This window comes from Archocentrus centrarchus, unplaced genomic scaffold, assembly GCF_007364275.1.
Source record: "Archocentrus centrarchus isolate MPI-CPG fArcCen1 unplaced genomic scaffold, fArcCen1 scaffold_41_ctg1, whole genome shotgun sequence".
Classification (NCBI taxonomy): Eukaryota; Metazoa; Chordata; class Actinopteri; order Cichliformes; family Cichlidae; genus Archocentrus; species Archocentrus centrarchus.
Window position 1 is genome coordinate 118,314 of NW_022060267.1, and position 12,706 is coordinate 131,019.

Sequence of the window (12,706 nt, forward strand, 5' to 3'; positions counted from 1 at the left end):
TGCCCTTACGATGCTTTTATATGACAGAGTAGACCCTCTGAATTGGATTGACACCTCATTTGGCCAATCCTGTTATGAAATGGATTTTCAAGAGCCAATAATAACCAGACAGCGTCATGTGACTTCTCTGGACATGCCTCAAATGTTCTCCAATCGTTCTGATTGGTCAACTCTGACCCAAACTCTAAAACCATAGATGTATAGCCAATAAAACTCCTGACACGTGGGTATATGGCACCTTGGGGTGTGTTTTCACATGAATCCACAAAGTTGCTGCACAATAAGTGCGTATTACATGAGCAAAGCCGAGCTGGAAATAACACTCTGTGCGTTGTAGTGACCTTGGCGGTGTTTTCCGTACTTTTTCTCACTAACGGATTTCATAAATATCTCAAAACAAGCTACAGGGGTTTGACAATGAAACTGAAACACCTGTCACTTTAGTGTGGGAGGTTTCATGGCTAAATTGGACCAGCCTGGTGGCCAATCTTCATCAACTGCACATTGCACCAGTAAGAGCAGAGTGTGAAGGTCCAATTAGCAGGGTAAGAGCACAGTTTTGCTCAAAATATTGCAATGCACACAACATTATGGGTGACATACCAGAGTTCAAAAGAGGACAAATTGTTGGTGCATGTCTTGCTGGCTAATCTGTGACCAAGACAGCAAGTCTCTGTGATGTATCAAGAGCCACGGTATCCAGGGTAATGTCAGCATACCACCAAGAAGGACGAACCACATCCAACAGGATTAACTGTGGACGCAAGAGGAAGCTGTCTGAAAGGGATGTTGTGGTCTAAAACCAGGTGTTTCAGTTTCATTGTCCAACCCCTGTATATTTCTTCAATGAAGTGACAAAGTGACTCACAAGAGTGGATTATTATTTATTAGAGGACTTCGTCGCTGATTCGACCGTTTTATCACTGCAGAACCCCACGAATGAACAGCTGTTACTCAGAAGGTGATTCATAGTAAGTGTAACTTTTTATTTTCAGCTCGTCCTCGTGTTATATGTTGTTTAGATATAAATAGGTTTTTATGGTAGACATACACCATTATCTAGAAAATATCACCGTACGCTGCTGTGGCTCCACTTGTATCGTGTGTCTGTGTGCACACTATATTGTCTAGTGGCGTGCTTTACATATTGAAATTTGCAAGAGTCCAGGTGATAGGGGGCAGGGAAGGTGTACTGTAAGTATCAATTGGGGGTTTCGTGGGGTTCTCTATTGCGTCCGCATCAGCCGGTGAAAGGCCACGGTGAGGTGGACAATGTCTCAGAGCTTCATTTGAGATTCGCTGTGATCACATCGTCAATAGTGTAATTCATATTTTATTGTATTTATATGTCTATATTTTTCATTAATTCACACTACCAGTACATTTGTATATATCAGAGGATTCCTCAGGGTAGTATCTTTGATTAGAGCCTCATTGATGACTGTATGTTGAAGCATTGATGAGTTACAGCCAGTTTTCTGTGTTCCAAACTCAATAGCTACATACTCATTACAGTTAAAGCAGTTATTTTTTTTTTAAATAAAGATAAATCCTCATTAATGTTACTTAACTCAGAAGAAAGAAACAGTGCTGGGAATCCTTTCCAATTCAAAAAAGCAGACTGTTTTACATATTTGGGGATTAGGATAGTACCATGTATAAATGACATTGTCGGGGTTAATTACAACCCCATGCTAGACTCAATTACATCCTCTATAGATAGATGGAACTATATACCCTTATCACTTATAGCAAGAATTAATATTCTTAAATTAAATATAATGCCCAAACTTTTGTATTTGTTTCAGAATATCCCACTGCCACCTCCTGCCAATCTATTTCCATCCCTAAAGAATATGTTCACACGTTTCTTGTGGAACAATAGGCGACCGAGGCTACGTTTATCACTTTTGTACCTTCCGTATGATAGAGGAGGCCTCAGGTGCCCCAATCCACTTTGGTACTACTGGGCAGCTCAATTGAGGACCATGATGTACTACTTTACAGATAAGTCCCACCAACCTTGGATGAATATTGAAAATTGTTCTGTTCCTCTTCCTCTCCCACATTACGTATACTCCACAACAGTTAAAATGTTGAAAAAAAAGACAAAAAATCCTATAGTCAGAAATATGATTTCAATTTGGTATCAGGTTAAGAGGTATTTAGGCGAATCCTCCTCTCTGTCACGCTACAGCCCAATATGGGGTAATCAATCTTTCCCTCCAGGCAGGGCAGACCCTGGTTTCAGGAAATGGGCTGAAAAAGGTCTAAAGACAATAGGAGATCTTATGGGATCAGAAGGTGGGTTTGTGATGCCATTTGAAGAGTTGATTGCCAGATATGATATCCCAAGTAAACATTATTTTAAATATCTACAGGTGAGAAACTTTATCAGATCATCTCAAAATCAGTGTGTGTCAATTCCCCCACTGTCCACTTTGGAAATGGAAATGAATAAAGATTGCTTTGGGAAAAGAATCATTTCCAAATTATATAACATGTTAGCAGAGGGATCCTCCGAGTCTTCTTCATGTAAACTTAAAGCCTGGAGGGAAGATTTACAGGAGAATTTATCCTCTGAGGACTGGGAAGAGGCATGCGCTGAAGCACAAACACAAACTACCAATACACGCCTCAAAGTACTGCAATATAACTGGCTAATGAGGACATATGTGACACCAGAAAAGCTTAATAAGTATAATGGTGCCATCCCAGACTGGTGTAACAGATGTGAAGAGGAGAAGGGGACGTTTTTCCATTGTGTTTGGAAATGCAATAAAATTCAACAATTCTGGAGAGAAATTAAACAAGCTTTAGAGATTATACTAGGTATAAAATTAGCTCTTGACCCTAAACTGTTCATTTTAGGTCTATATCCGGATGGACATCGTATGTCCAGAAAAATAATTACTGCCATGGATTTATGTTTACTACTTGCAAAAAGAGTCATAGCACTCTCATGGAAGAGCACCAGTAAACCAAAATTCATTAACTGGATTAATGAAATCTCCACAACTTTATCCATGGAAAAGATTACTTATACTATAAAGGGGAAACTACCACAATTTCAAAACATTTGGGGTCCTTTTATGGAATATTTAGAGTGTGTGGATTTAACGAACGGGGGGAGTGGGGTGGATGAGGTGTAGTTACTAGTGATTATCTGCAGTATCCTTTTCTAAAAATAATCTGTTTTCTTTGTATACTGGACTTCCTTATTTTGTGAGAACTGTATATCCGAGTTTGTATTTTTTGAATCATATACACAATAGTGAAATAATTTGGGCTAACCCTTGATAATATAGAGAAACCTTTGTTGCTGTGGTTGTTGGGTTCGTGTCCTTCTGTCTTGTTTTGTTTTGGGGTTTACCCACCTGTTTTCTCATTTTGTGTTTTTTTATTTTTTTAAATTCTCTTTTCTCATACATTCTGTACTGTCATTTAAATGCTGCTCTAAGATATCTTATAAGCACCTGACTTGCAAGGAAAGGCAAGCTGAAAACTGGACAATAATTTAGTTGCCCTTGATGTTTCCTTTGAGAGAGCATGCTTATTTTTGTATATTATTGGAAGCATTTTTGAAAACCCAATAAAGATAATGTTGGAAAAAAAAAAGCAGTTTTTTTTTAGATTACTAATTACTCTTTTTAAGTATGATTTATTTCTGATTTTACACAATAGGGAACATCAGAACAGAAAAACATTAGTTATGTCATAACACATTAATTGGAATAATAAACATGAACCAGTAAATGACACATTGACATTTTTAAAAATTGTTTTTAAATGCCTGGATCAATTTTACATAAGTCAACAGTCTCTCACACGACAAAATCAAAACCTTTTAGTTGTCCCACATAGAAGACTAAGGACCGGGGGGGGGGGCAGAGCTTTTCAGGCAGTGGTGCCAAAGCTCTGGAACTCTGGAACCACTCCAGCTACAAAAGTGAGTACACCCTCACATGTCTGCATATATTTATGAAGTATATCTCTAAATGGGACAACACTGACAAAATGACACTTTGACACAATGAACAGTAGTCTGTGTGCAGCTTATATAACAGTCTTCATGCAGAGCAACAATTCGTCTTTAAGATCCTCACAGAGTTCTTTGCCATGTTGGAACTTTCAGTGTCCAGTATGAGAGAGTGTGAGAGCTGTACTACAAAACTGAACACACCTGCTCCCTATGCACACCTGAGACCTAGTAACACTAACGAGTCACATGACATTTTGGAGGGGAAATGACAAGCAGTGCTCAATTTGGACATTTATGGGTGTAGTCTCTTAGGGGTCTACTCACTTTTGTTACTGCTGGTTTAGACATTAATGGCTGTATATTGAGTTATTTTGAGGGAAGAATAACACTGTTATATAAGCTGCACACAGACTACTTTTCATTGTGTCAAAGTGTCATTTTGTCAGTGTTGTCCCATGAAAAGATATACTTAAATATCTGCAGACATGTGAGGGGTGTACTCACTTTTGTGATACACTGTATGTTAAAAACTGGGAGCTGCGTGAGCGTAATCTTGTAATGCTTTATATTCACAAGCATTCTCCTAAATATGTTTCTACAGCAGGTCTATATTTAGTCACTAATCAGTATCAAAAATATTTTGACGGTCCTTCCGGTACCGCAGGGTCACCAGTGCTAACAGCTGCACTCGCTAGCAATATGTCCAGAATCAGAATCAGAATCAGAAGGTTTTTATTGCCATATGGGTGAACAGGTTCACAGCATTAGGAAATTGCTGCGGTACTTCGTGCTTACAGAAAAAAAAACCAAATAAGTATAAAAACTATAAGACAATATACAAGTATACAAATTGCAAATATACAGAGATATTAGAGCTTACAAAATATACAGTGCAGAGACTAATTAAAAGATAAAAGAATGTAGACTATATTCCACTAATATGTACATCAGTGCAGTCAGACAGGTGCATAGACATAGGGTCATCAGCGTTTGTGGAGGGTGGTAGTAACAGTCTTAGGGTAATTGTTCATGAGTCCAACAGCAGAGGGGAAGAAACTGTTCTTATGGCGGGAGGTTCTGGTCCGTATGGACCGTAGCCTCCTGCCTGAGGGGAGAGGGTCAAAAAGTCTGTGCCCAGGGTGAGAGTGGTCGGCTGTGATCCGACCTGCACGCCCCAGTGTCCTGGAGGTGTACAGGTCCTGGAGAGATGGGAGGTTACAGCCAATCACCTTCTCAGCAGAGTGCACAACGCGCTGTAGTCTCTGTTTGTCCCTAGTGGTGGCTCCAGCGTACCACACAGTGATGGAGGAGGTAAGGATGTAAGGATGGATGGATGGATGGATGGAGGTCCGGGAGCTGAAGGAGAGAAAAAAATAACAGCTGATTCTCAGCACAGTGAGCACAACACACAAACACGCAGAGAGCGGTGGAGGCGGAAAAACATGTCAGCGATGATCGCTCAGTGTCAAAGGGAATCCGTCGCAGCGACGGTGAACTTTATAGAATCTGAGGAGGGTTTTTTTCTATATTCTGATCCACTCCATTCCAGTAGGTGGTGGTACTGCAGCTCTCAGCTGGTTTGGTCAACCGCAAACCCACAAGAAGAAGACGAGGAGAACTGTAATGCAGCTAATGTGGGTCGGATCGGATTGGATTGCATTTTTTATTTCTTTCCAATATCTGATCCAGTAATTTAGGCCAGGATCGGACCGATACTGAATATCGGATTGGCGCATCCCTAAATATTACCATACCAAAATAGTTGGGTGAAAAAAAAAGAAACAAAGAAAAAAGTAAATAAATAAACATTTCACAGATTTCATAAACAATAAAGAATTTTTAAAAAGGAGGGGGGGGGGTACACTAAAGAGAAAACAACTAAAGGGCTCAATATATGCTGTGCTACTGTAATTGATGAGAGTTAGGTACAGGGTATGCGCAGCTACAGCTGGGATGATTGGAGATAGCACCACTCATGGGGTCACATCCAGTGTCAAAGACATAACATGATTCAAGAGCAGTGACCAGATTTTTGAGAATGTGGTTTCGGAGCCTTCGAGAGAATACCTAATTTTTTCTAGTTTCATGAAGAAGAGGGCATCTGTTATCCAGTGAGAATGTGTGGGTGGGAGAGCATTCTTCCTGTGCATCAGAATAATACGTCTAGCTAACAGTGTGAGGAACGCCACAAGGTCAGCAAGATGGGGTGATGTGATTTTTGGGGCGGACCCTGAATAAAGCAGTGAGTGCAGAGGGCTGTATTGCGGTCGAGGTGACTCCAGAAAGGGAATTAATGACAGATTCCCAAAATGGGGATAGAGAGGGACAGGTCCAAAACATATGAGCAAGACTGGCTGGACTCAAACCACACTTCACACAACTTGAATCCATGTCAGTTAAAGCATTTTTGACTGCAAAAATGAAAAATGTAGCTTGATATCTTCACAAAGAGTCCAAGCTTTTGCATGAACTCCGAAGAGTTCAGGAACAGCAGCTGATGTAATTTTGGGTTTCCTTTTTCAGGCATTTTTGGTGATTTTGGAGCGGCCAGTTAACAGGTTCATAACTCTCAGGAAATCAACTTCTTGGGGCAAAAATACTATTTTATCCTTTTAAACTGTGCTATCTTTGGGATTATACAACCTTCCACTAAAGAAATTTGAACAAGAGCAAAGGCCTAAAGATACAGTTTAAAATTGGTTCTTGGCCCAGTTGTCTGTCATTTATAGACACAATACTGGTCCTTTCATTGAATTTGGTGCCTTTGAGTATTAAGTGGCTTAAAGGGCAATAAAATAAATAAATCTAAAAAGACAAGAAACAGGGAGGTGGTAGATTTAATGATACTAGCTCAGTACCTGCTGGTACAGGCATACAGTACTGTTCGTCACTTTTCCAATTCTAATATCTGTGATCATTGTGAACATATTATTGGTAAATACTAATAATTATTACATACAGAACCTTGGTGCAGATCCTCAGTTCATCTGAAACAAGCTATTTTACGGCCAGTGTCCCAAAAGGCAGATTATGTTTTGATTAGCCAGTCTCACGAAGCCTGCTGAAAGGCAGCAAGAAGTTCCAGCAGTGTGAAAATGTATTTCCTCATTTCTTTGTCTTTTTTCATATTGGCTACACTTGTATGTTTCAAATCATCTAACAAATTTCAATATTGCAAAAAAATGACTGCATTCTGCATTTTGCGCATATTTTTAAATGATTATTTAATTTGTTTAGGGGGAAAGAAAGCTATCTAAATATAGCTGGCCCTGTATGAAAAGTAAATTAAATAACTGACAGCAGGAACTTCACATTACTGGGGAGGAACTTTGGCCCGCTCGTTTGCAGAATTGTTTCAATTTAGGCAAACTGGAGGATTTTCTAGCATTAAGGCTAACAACCTTAATAACAGCTTCAACTCTTCTGTGAAGGTTTAGGTGTGTTTATGGGAATTTGTGACCATTCTTCCAGAAGAAGATGTGTGAGGTCAGACAATGATGTTGGACAAGAAGACCTGGCTCACAGTCAGGACTCTGTGCAGGTCAGTCAAGTTCTTCCACACCAAACTGGCTCATCCATGTCTTCACTGCTTGATGTGTTTTACATCCCTGCATTCGATGCCTTGCTTAAGGCCCCGTGATACAAGGCTTGGATGCAGCTGCTAGGATGGTAACCCATTCCATGAAGCTCTCGATGCACTCTTCTTGAACAAATCTTAAGACCAAGTTTGGAGATTTGTCCTGATTGACTCTTGGCGGTGACCTCTGTGCACTATGCGCCTCAGCAGAGTGTGCAGGTGACCCCACTCTGTGATTTTGTGTGGCCTATCACTGAGTTGCTTCCACTTTGTTATAATCCCACTAACAGCTGACTGTGGAACATTTAGTAGTGACTGGACTTGTTGCACAGGTATCATCCTATCACGGTACCACGCTGGAATTCACTGAGCTCCTGAGAGCGACCCATTCTTTCACTGATGTTTGTAGTAGCAGTCTGCATGCCGAGGTGCTGGTTTATACACCTGTGGAAATGACTGTGGAAGAGACTGGAACACCTGAATTCAATGATCTTGATGGACAAGTGAATACTTTTGGCAATATAGTGCATTTTATACACTTATACTTAAATTTAATTTTAACTTAAGTAGTAGTAATTATGGACTTGGAGGAATTGTTCTCTACAAACACCACACTCATAGGCAAGTGCACAGAATGATATAAATTGGCTATTCTGAAAAAGATGGTCAAGCTGAGTGACAGCTTTGTGTCAGGATATATTCCTGGACCTGGAAACAGAATCATGGCTGAACAGCTCAAGGAAAGTGAACTTGTGAGAGGGTGCTGAAGGATCAGACCTTCATACTTAAAAATACTGGAAGTACTTGGTGGTGATGGATGAAGTTTTCTGTAGAGGCTTCATCAAGAGAGATAATACTCCACTAAGAACACGGATTATGAATTTCTCAAGCAGAGGAATAAAGTGAAGGTAATGTATACTGAGTGGGTGGAGAAGACACATTTTGTTTTGTGAATCAACAAGTGATAATTTTTTTTTTTAGATCTGATAAAAGAACCCACAGCAGTGAGAACTCAATGGAGAACATCAGAGTAACAGAGCACTAGATCATTCCACATGCTTTTGGTAGGAACTAAATGTCATTGATTTTTATTCTTTTTATTTGTGTTTGAATTTATTTGGAGGAGTTAATAATTATCAGCTATGTGTCCACCACAGACTGGATCTGGATGGTACTTTAATAAGAGTTTAACTGGGAAATGTCTGAGAAATGTGATGACTGTCTCTATGACACATAAAGAGGATCACATGATTGCGAGCACCCACAATGATTTGATTTGATTCAATACATTTACTCACAGAGCTTTGTTGGAGGCTTTGACCACTGGCAGCAGCCTCAGCAGAGCCTCCTCTGAAGCAGAGTATTTCTGCAGGTCAAACACATCCAGATCTTCTTCTGATGACAGTAAGATGAAGACCAGAGCTGACCACTGAGCAGGAGACAGTTCATCTGTGGAGAGACTTCCTGATCTCAGGGACTGTTGGATCTCCTCCACTAGAGAACCATCATTCAGTTCATTCAGACAGTGGAACAGATTGATGCTTTTCTCTGCAGACAGATTCTCATTGAGCTTCTTCTTGATGTACTGGACTGTTTCCTGATTGGTCTGTGAGCTACTTCCTGTCTGTGTCAGCAGGCCTCTTAGGAGACTCTGATTGGTCTGCAGTAAAAGACCCAGGAGGAAGCGGAGGAACAAGTCCAGGTGTCCATTTGGACTCTGTAAGGCCTTGTTCACAGCACTCTGATGGAGAGCTTGTAGCTTTGGTTTATTAAATAATTGAGACCACATGGAGGTTGTTTGTTGTTCTTCCAGCAGATTGAGTCCAGAGTTGATGAAGGTCAGATGGACATGAAGAGCAGCCAGAAACTCCTGAACACTCAGATGGATGAAGCAGAACACCTTGTCCTGGTACAGCCCTCTCTCCTCTTTAAAGATCTGTGTGAACACTCCTGAGTACAATGAGGCTGCTCTGATATCGATGCCACACTCTGTCAGGTCTGATTCATAGAAGATCAGGTTTCCTTTCTGCAGCTGATACAAAGCCAGTTTTCCCAGAGACTCAATCATCTTCCTGCTTTCTGGACTCCAGTGTGGATCTGTCTCAGCTCCTCCATCATACTTGACCTTCTTCACTTTGGCCTGAACCACCAGGAAGTGGATGTACATCTCAGTCAGGGTCTTGGGCAGCTCTCCTCTCTCTCTGGTCTTCAGCACGTCCTCCAGAACTGTAGCAGTGATCCAGCAGAAGACTGGGATGTGGCACATGATGTGGAGGCTTCGTGAGGTCTTGATGTGGGAGATGATCCTGCTGGCCTGCTCCTCATCTCTGAATCTCTTCCTGAAGTACTCCTCCTTCTGTGGGTCAGTGAACCCTCTGACCTCTGTCACCCTGCTAACACACTGAGGAGGGATCTGATTGGCTGCTGCAGGTCGTGTGGTTATCCAGAGGTGAGCAGAGGGAAGCAGGTTCCCCCTGATGAGGTTTGTCAGCAGCACATCCACTGAGGTGGACTTTCTAGGGTCAGTCAGGATTGTAGTTTTGTGGAAGTCCAGAGGAAGTCGACACTCATCCAGACCATCAAAGATGAACACAACCTGGAAGTGTTCAAAGCTGCAGATTCCTGCTTCTTTGGTTTCAGTGAAGAAGTGATGAACAAGTTCCACCAAGCTGAACTTTTCCTCTTTCAGCACATTCACCTCTCTGAAAGTCAATGGAAACATGAACTGGATGTCCTGGTTGGCTTTGTCTTCAGCCCAGTCGAGGGTGTATTTCTGTGTTAGGACTGTTTTCCCAATGCCAGCCACTCCCTTTGTCAGCACTGTTCTGATTGGTTCATCTCTTCCAGGTGAGCCTTTAAAGATGTCTTCTTGTCTGATTGTTGTTTCTGGTCTGTCTGGTTTCCTGGATGCTGTTTCAATCTGTCTGACCTCATGTTCCTCATTGACCTCTGCAGCCCCTCCCTCTGTGATGTAGAGCTCTGTGTAGATCTGATTCAGGAGGGTTGGGTTTCCTGCTTTAGCGATGCCCTCAAACACACACTGGAACTTCTTCTTCAGAGCAGATTTAAGTTCATACTGACAAACTGCAGCACGACGTTCTGAATGAATAAAGAACATCGGTTAATGTTTTACAAAATAGATGTGACTATTTCATCTCCATAAAGAATGCCTGTTTGAATCCATGCTGTTTAATCTCTTTAAACTTCAGTAAATGTCTCATTCATCCAGCAGCTTCAATCTTTAGAGAAATCCTCTTACTGCTCTGCAGACGCTCAGCCAGCTCCTCCTGCTTCATTCTCCTCAGGAAGTCCAGTGTGATCTTCACTAATGCCTCTCCGCTGCTCCTCCTCTGCTCTTCATCCTCCCTCTCTAAGCATTCTGGGTAATCTGGACTCAGGATCTTCTGGATCTTCTTCAGCTCATCCTTCACAAAAGTGATGATGTTGTCCTCCAGCAGCTGGAACAGAATACTTTATGAATGAGCCAATCAGACTGAAATCATGGAGCCAAACATCAGATCCATGTTGGACACACTGACAATCCACTGGTCTCCAAAGAGCAGCATGGAGATGACTGTGAGCAGAATAGATGTAACAGTAGTTGTTGTACATGTACAGACCTGAAATATGGAGTCCAGCTGTGTTTGATGCTGCTGGGCAGACTGACCACTGGGACCCTCTGAGCTCTGCTGGTCCACTCTGTGGAGGAACCATCAAGAATGAGTTCAAGCACAGGGTAAAGATGCAGTCAGTGATATTTGGACAGAAACAGTGACTCAGTGACTCCCTGTAGCTGTAAATGTTCTTCATCCAGCTGATCCCACTGAGAACCAACAGCTCAGCTTAGTGTGCTGCTTTGAGTCTCAGAGCTCTGCTGAGCATCAACAACTTCTGAGCCAAAAGCTTCAAAATCTCATGTTGGAAACCTGATGTTTTACAGACAGAACCTCGAGCACTTGATGGAATACCTTTGACATAAAGCTGAATTCCAATCAGGATCATTGGGAGCAAAAGCCCAGTTATGAATGAGGAAAAGCCCAAATGAAGTGCTAACAGGTCCTCTTTAGGATCAACAGCTGGAAATCATTTAGCTCAGAAGACTCAGCCCTCTGAGATGTGATTAGTTCCTCCCTCAGCTCAACATCCTCAGATCAATGAGATGATTTTAGCTCCCAAACTTCATCATCTGCCCTTCAGGACTCGACTACAGAGCTGCTAACTAGCTCTGATTCAGCTGTTTCCTGATAGTAAACCATGCATGTATGTGAGAGCTTCAAGTCTCAGCTGTTTGTCATGACAGAGGCAGCTACACTACAGAGGCTGAATCCATATGATTACCTGGTTCAGACCCCACAGAGCTGTCTGATGCTCTGGGTGTAGGAACACCTTTTTACCATCAAGGTCACTGCCAGGATCAGACTTCTCCCCTCCTGTGACCAAACCAACCAATCAGGAGATTTCACATCCCTGTATTAAAGCATTACCACTCACAAAGGTTTCATTGGATCAGAGCAACACAAAATGTGACCTGGATCAGACTGTGAGCTGCTACAAAGCCACTGAGGGTCAATAGTTTAAACTGTGAGTCAGGACTCTCGGAGGAGCGTGGCATCTCCTCTTCATCAGCAGTAGGAGTTGGTACTGTACACAATCAGGTCCACAGGTCAGGCTTCCTGCTTTTTACCTAAACTGGCTCAGTCAGCTACAACGTGGCTTCTTCCAATAACAACAATTCATTTGGTTTTCCAGCTCTTCCAGAAGGATCAGCTCCTGGAGCTGCTCTTTAGTCTCCACTTTCTGGGAACTACAGCTGCACCTTTATGGCCAAAATGATAACCACCATTATTTTGTTCAGTACTGAGATCAGGATTATTTGCTATAATATACATGATCGGACCAAAACCTAACACACAATTGATCCCACAGGGCGCTGCTTTCACTTTTATAGATACAGTCACTAATTACAGCAGCTGGTCCATGACAAGACCCTGGGGGATCCTCGCCTGGTCCATGACTATAATCAGGACCCCCTTCAATGACGTCCTCAGTGCAGCCACAGGTGGTAACGCCCCCAAGGAGTGTGGAGGAAAACCGGGCATAATGTCTTGTGTTTCCACCAGGGGGCGCTGCCACAGTGGAAGCTCATT

The 12,706-nt window shown here is 41.9% G+C and overlaps 1 protein-coding gene across 1 annotated transcript in view; it reads right to left on the reverse strand.

The window, feature by feature from the left end:
• LOC115776945 (NACHT, LRR and PYD domains-containing protein 12-like) overlaps nucleotides 1–12,706 on the reverse strand; it is a 42,350-nt gene that overhangs the window by 26,333 nt on the left and 3,311 nt on the right. Inside the window, exons 4-6 of the mRNA XM_030724744.1 lie at nucleotides 11,180–11,258; nucleotides 10,819–11,017; nucleotides 8,858–10,658 (exon numbers count right to left, since the gene is read on the reverse strand). Of these exons, the coding sequence (XP_030580604.1) occupies nucleotides 8,858–10,658; nucleotides 10,819–11,017; nucleotides 11,180–11,258 (2,079 nt within the window). The remainder of the gene's footprint in view (nucleotides 1–8,857; nucleotides 10,659–10,818; nucleotides 11,018–11,179; nucleotides 11,259–12,706) is intronic.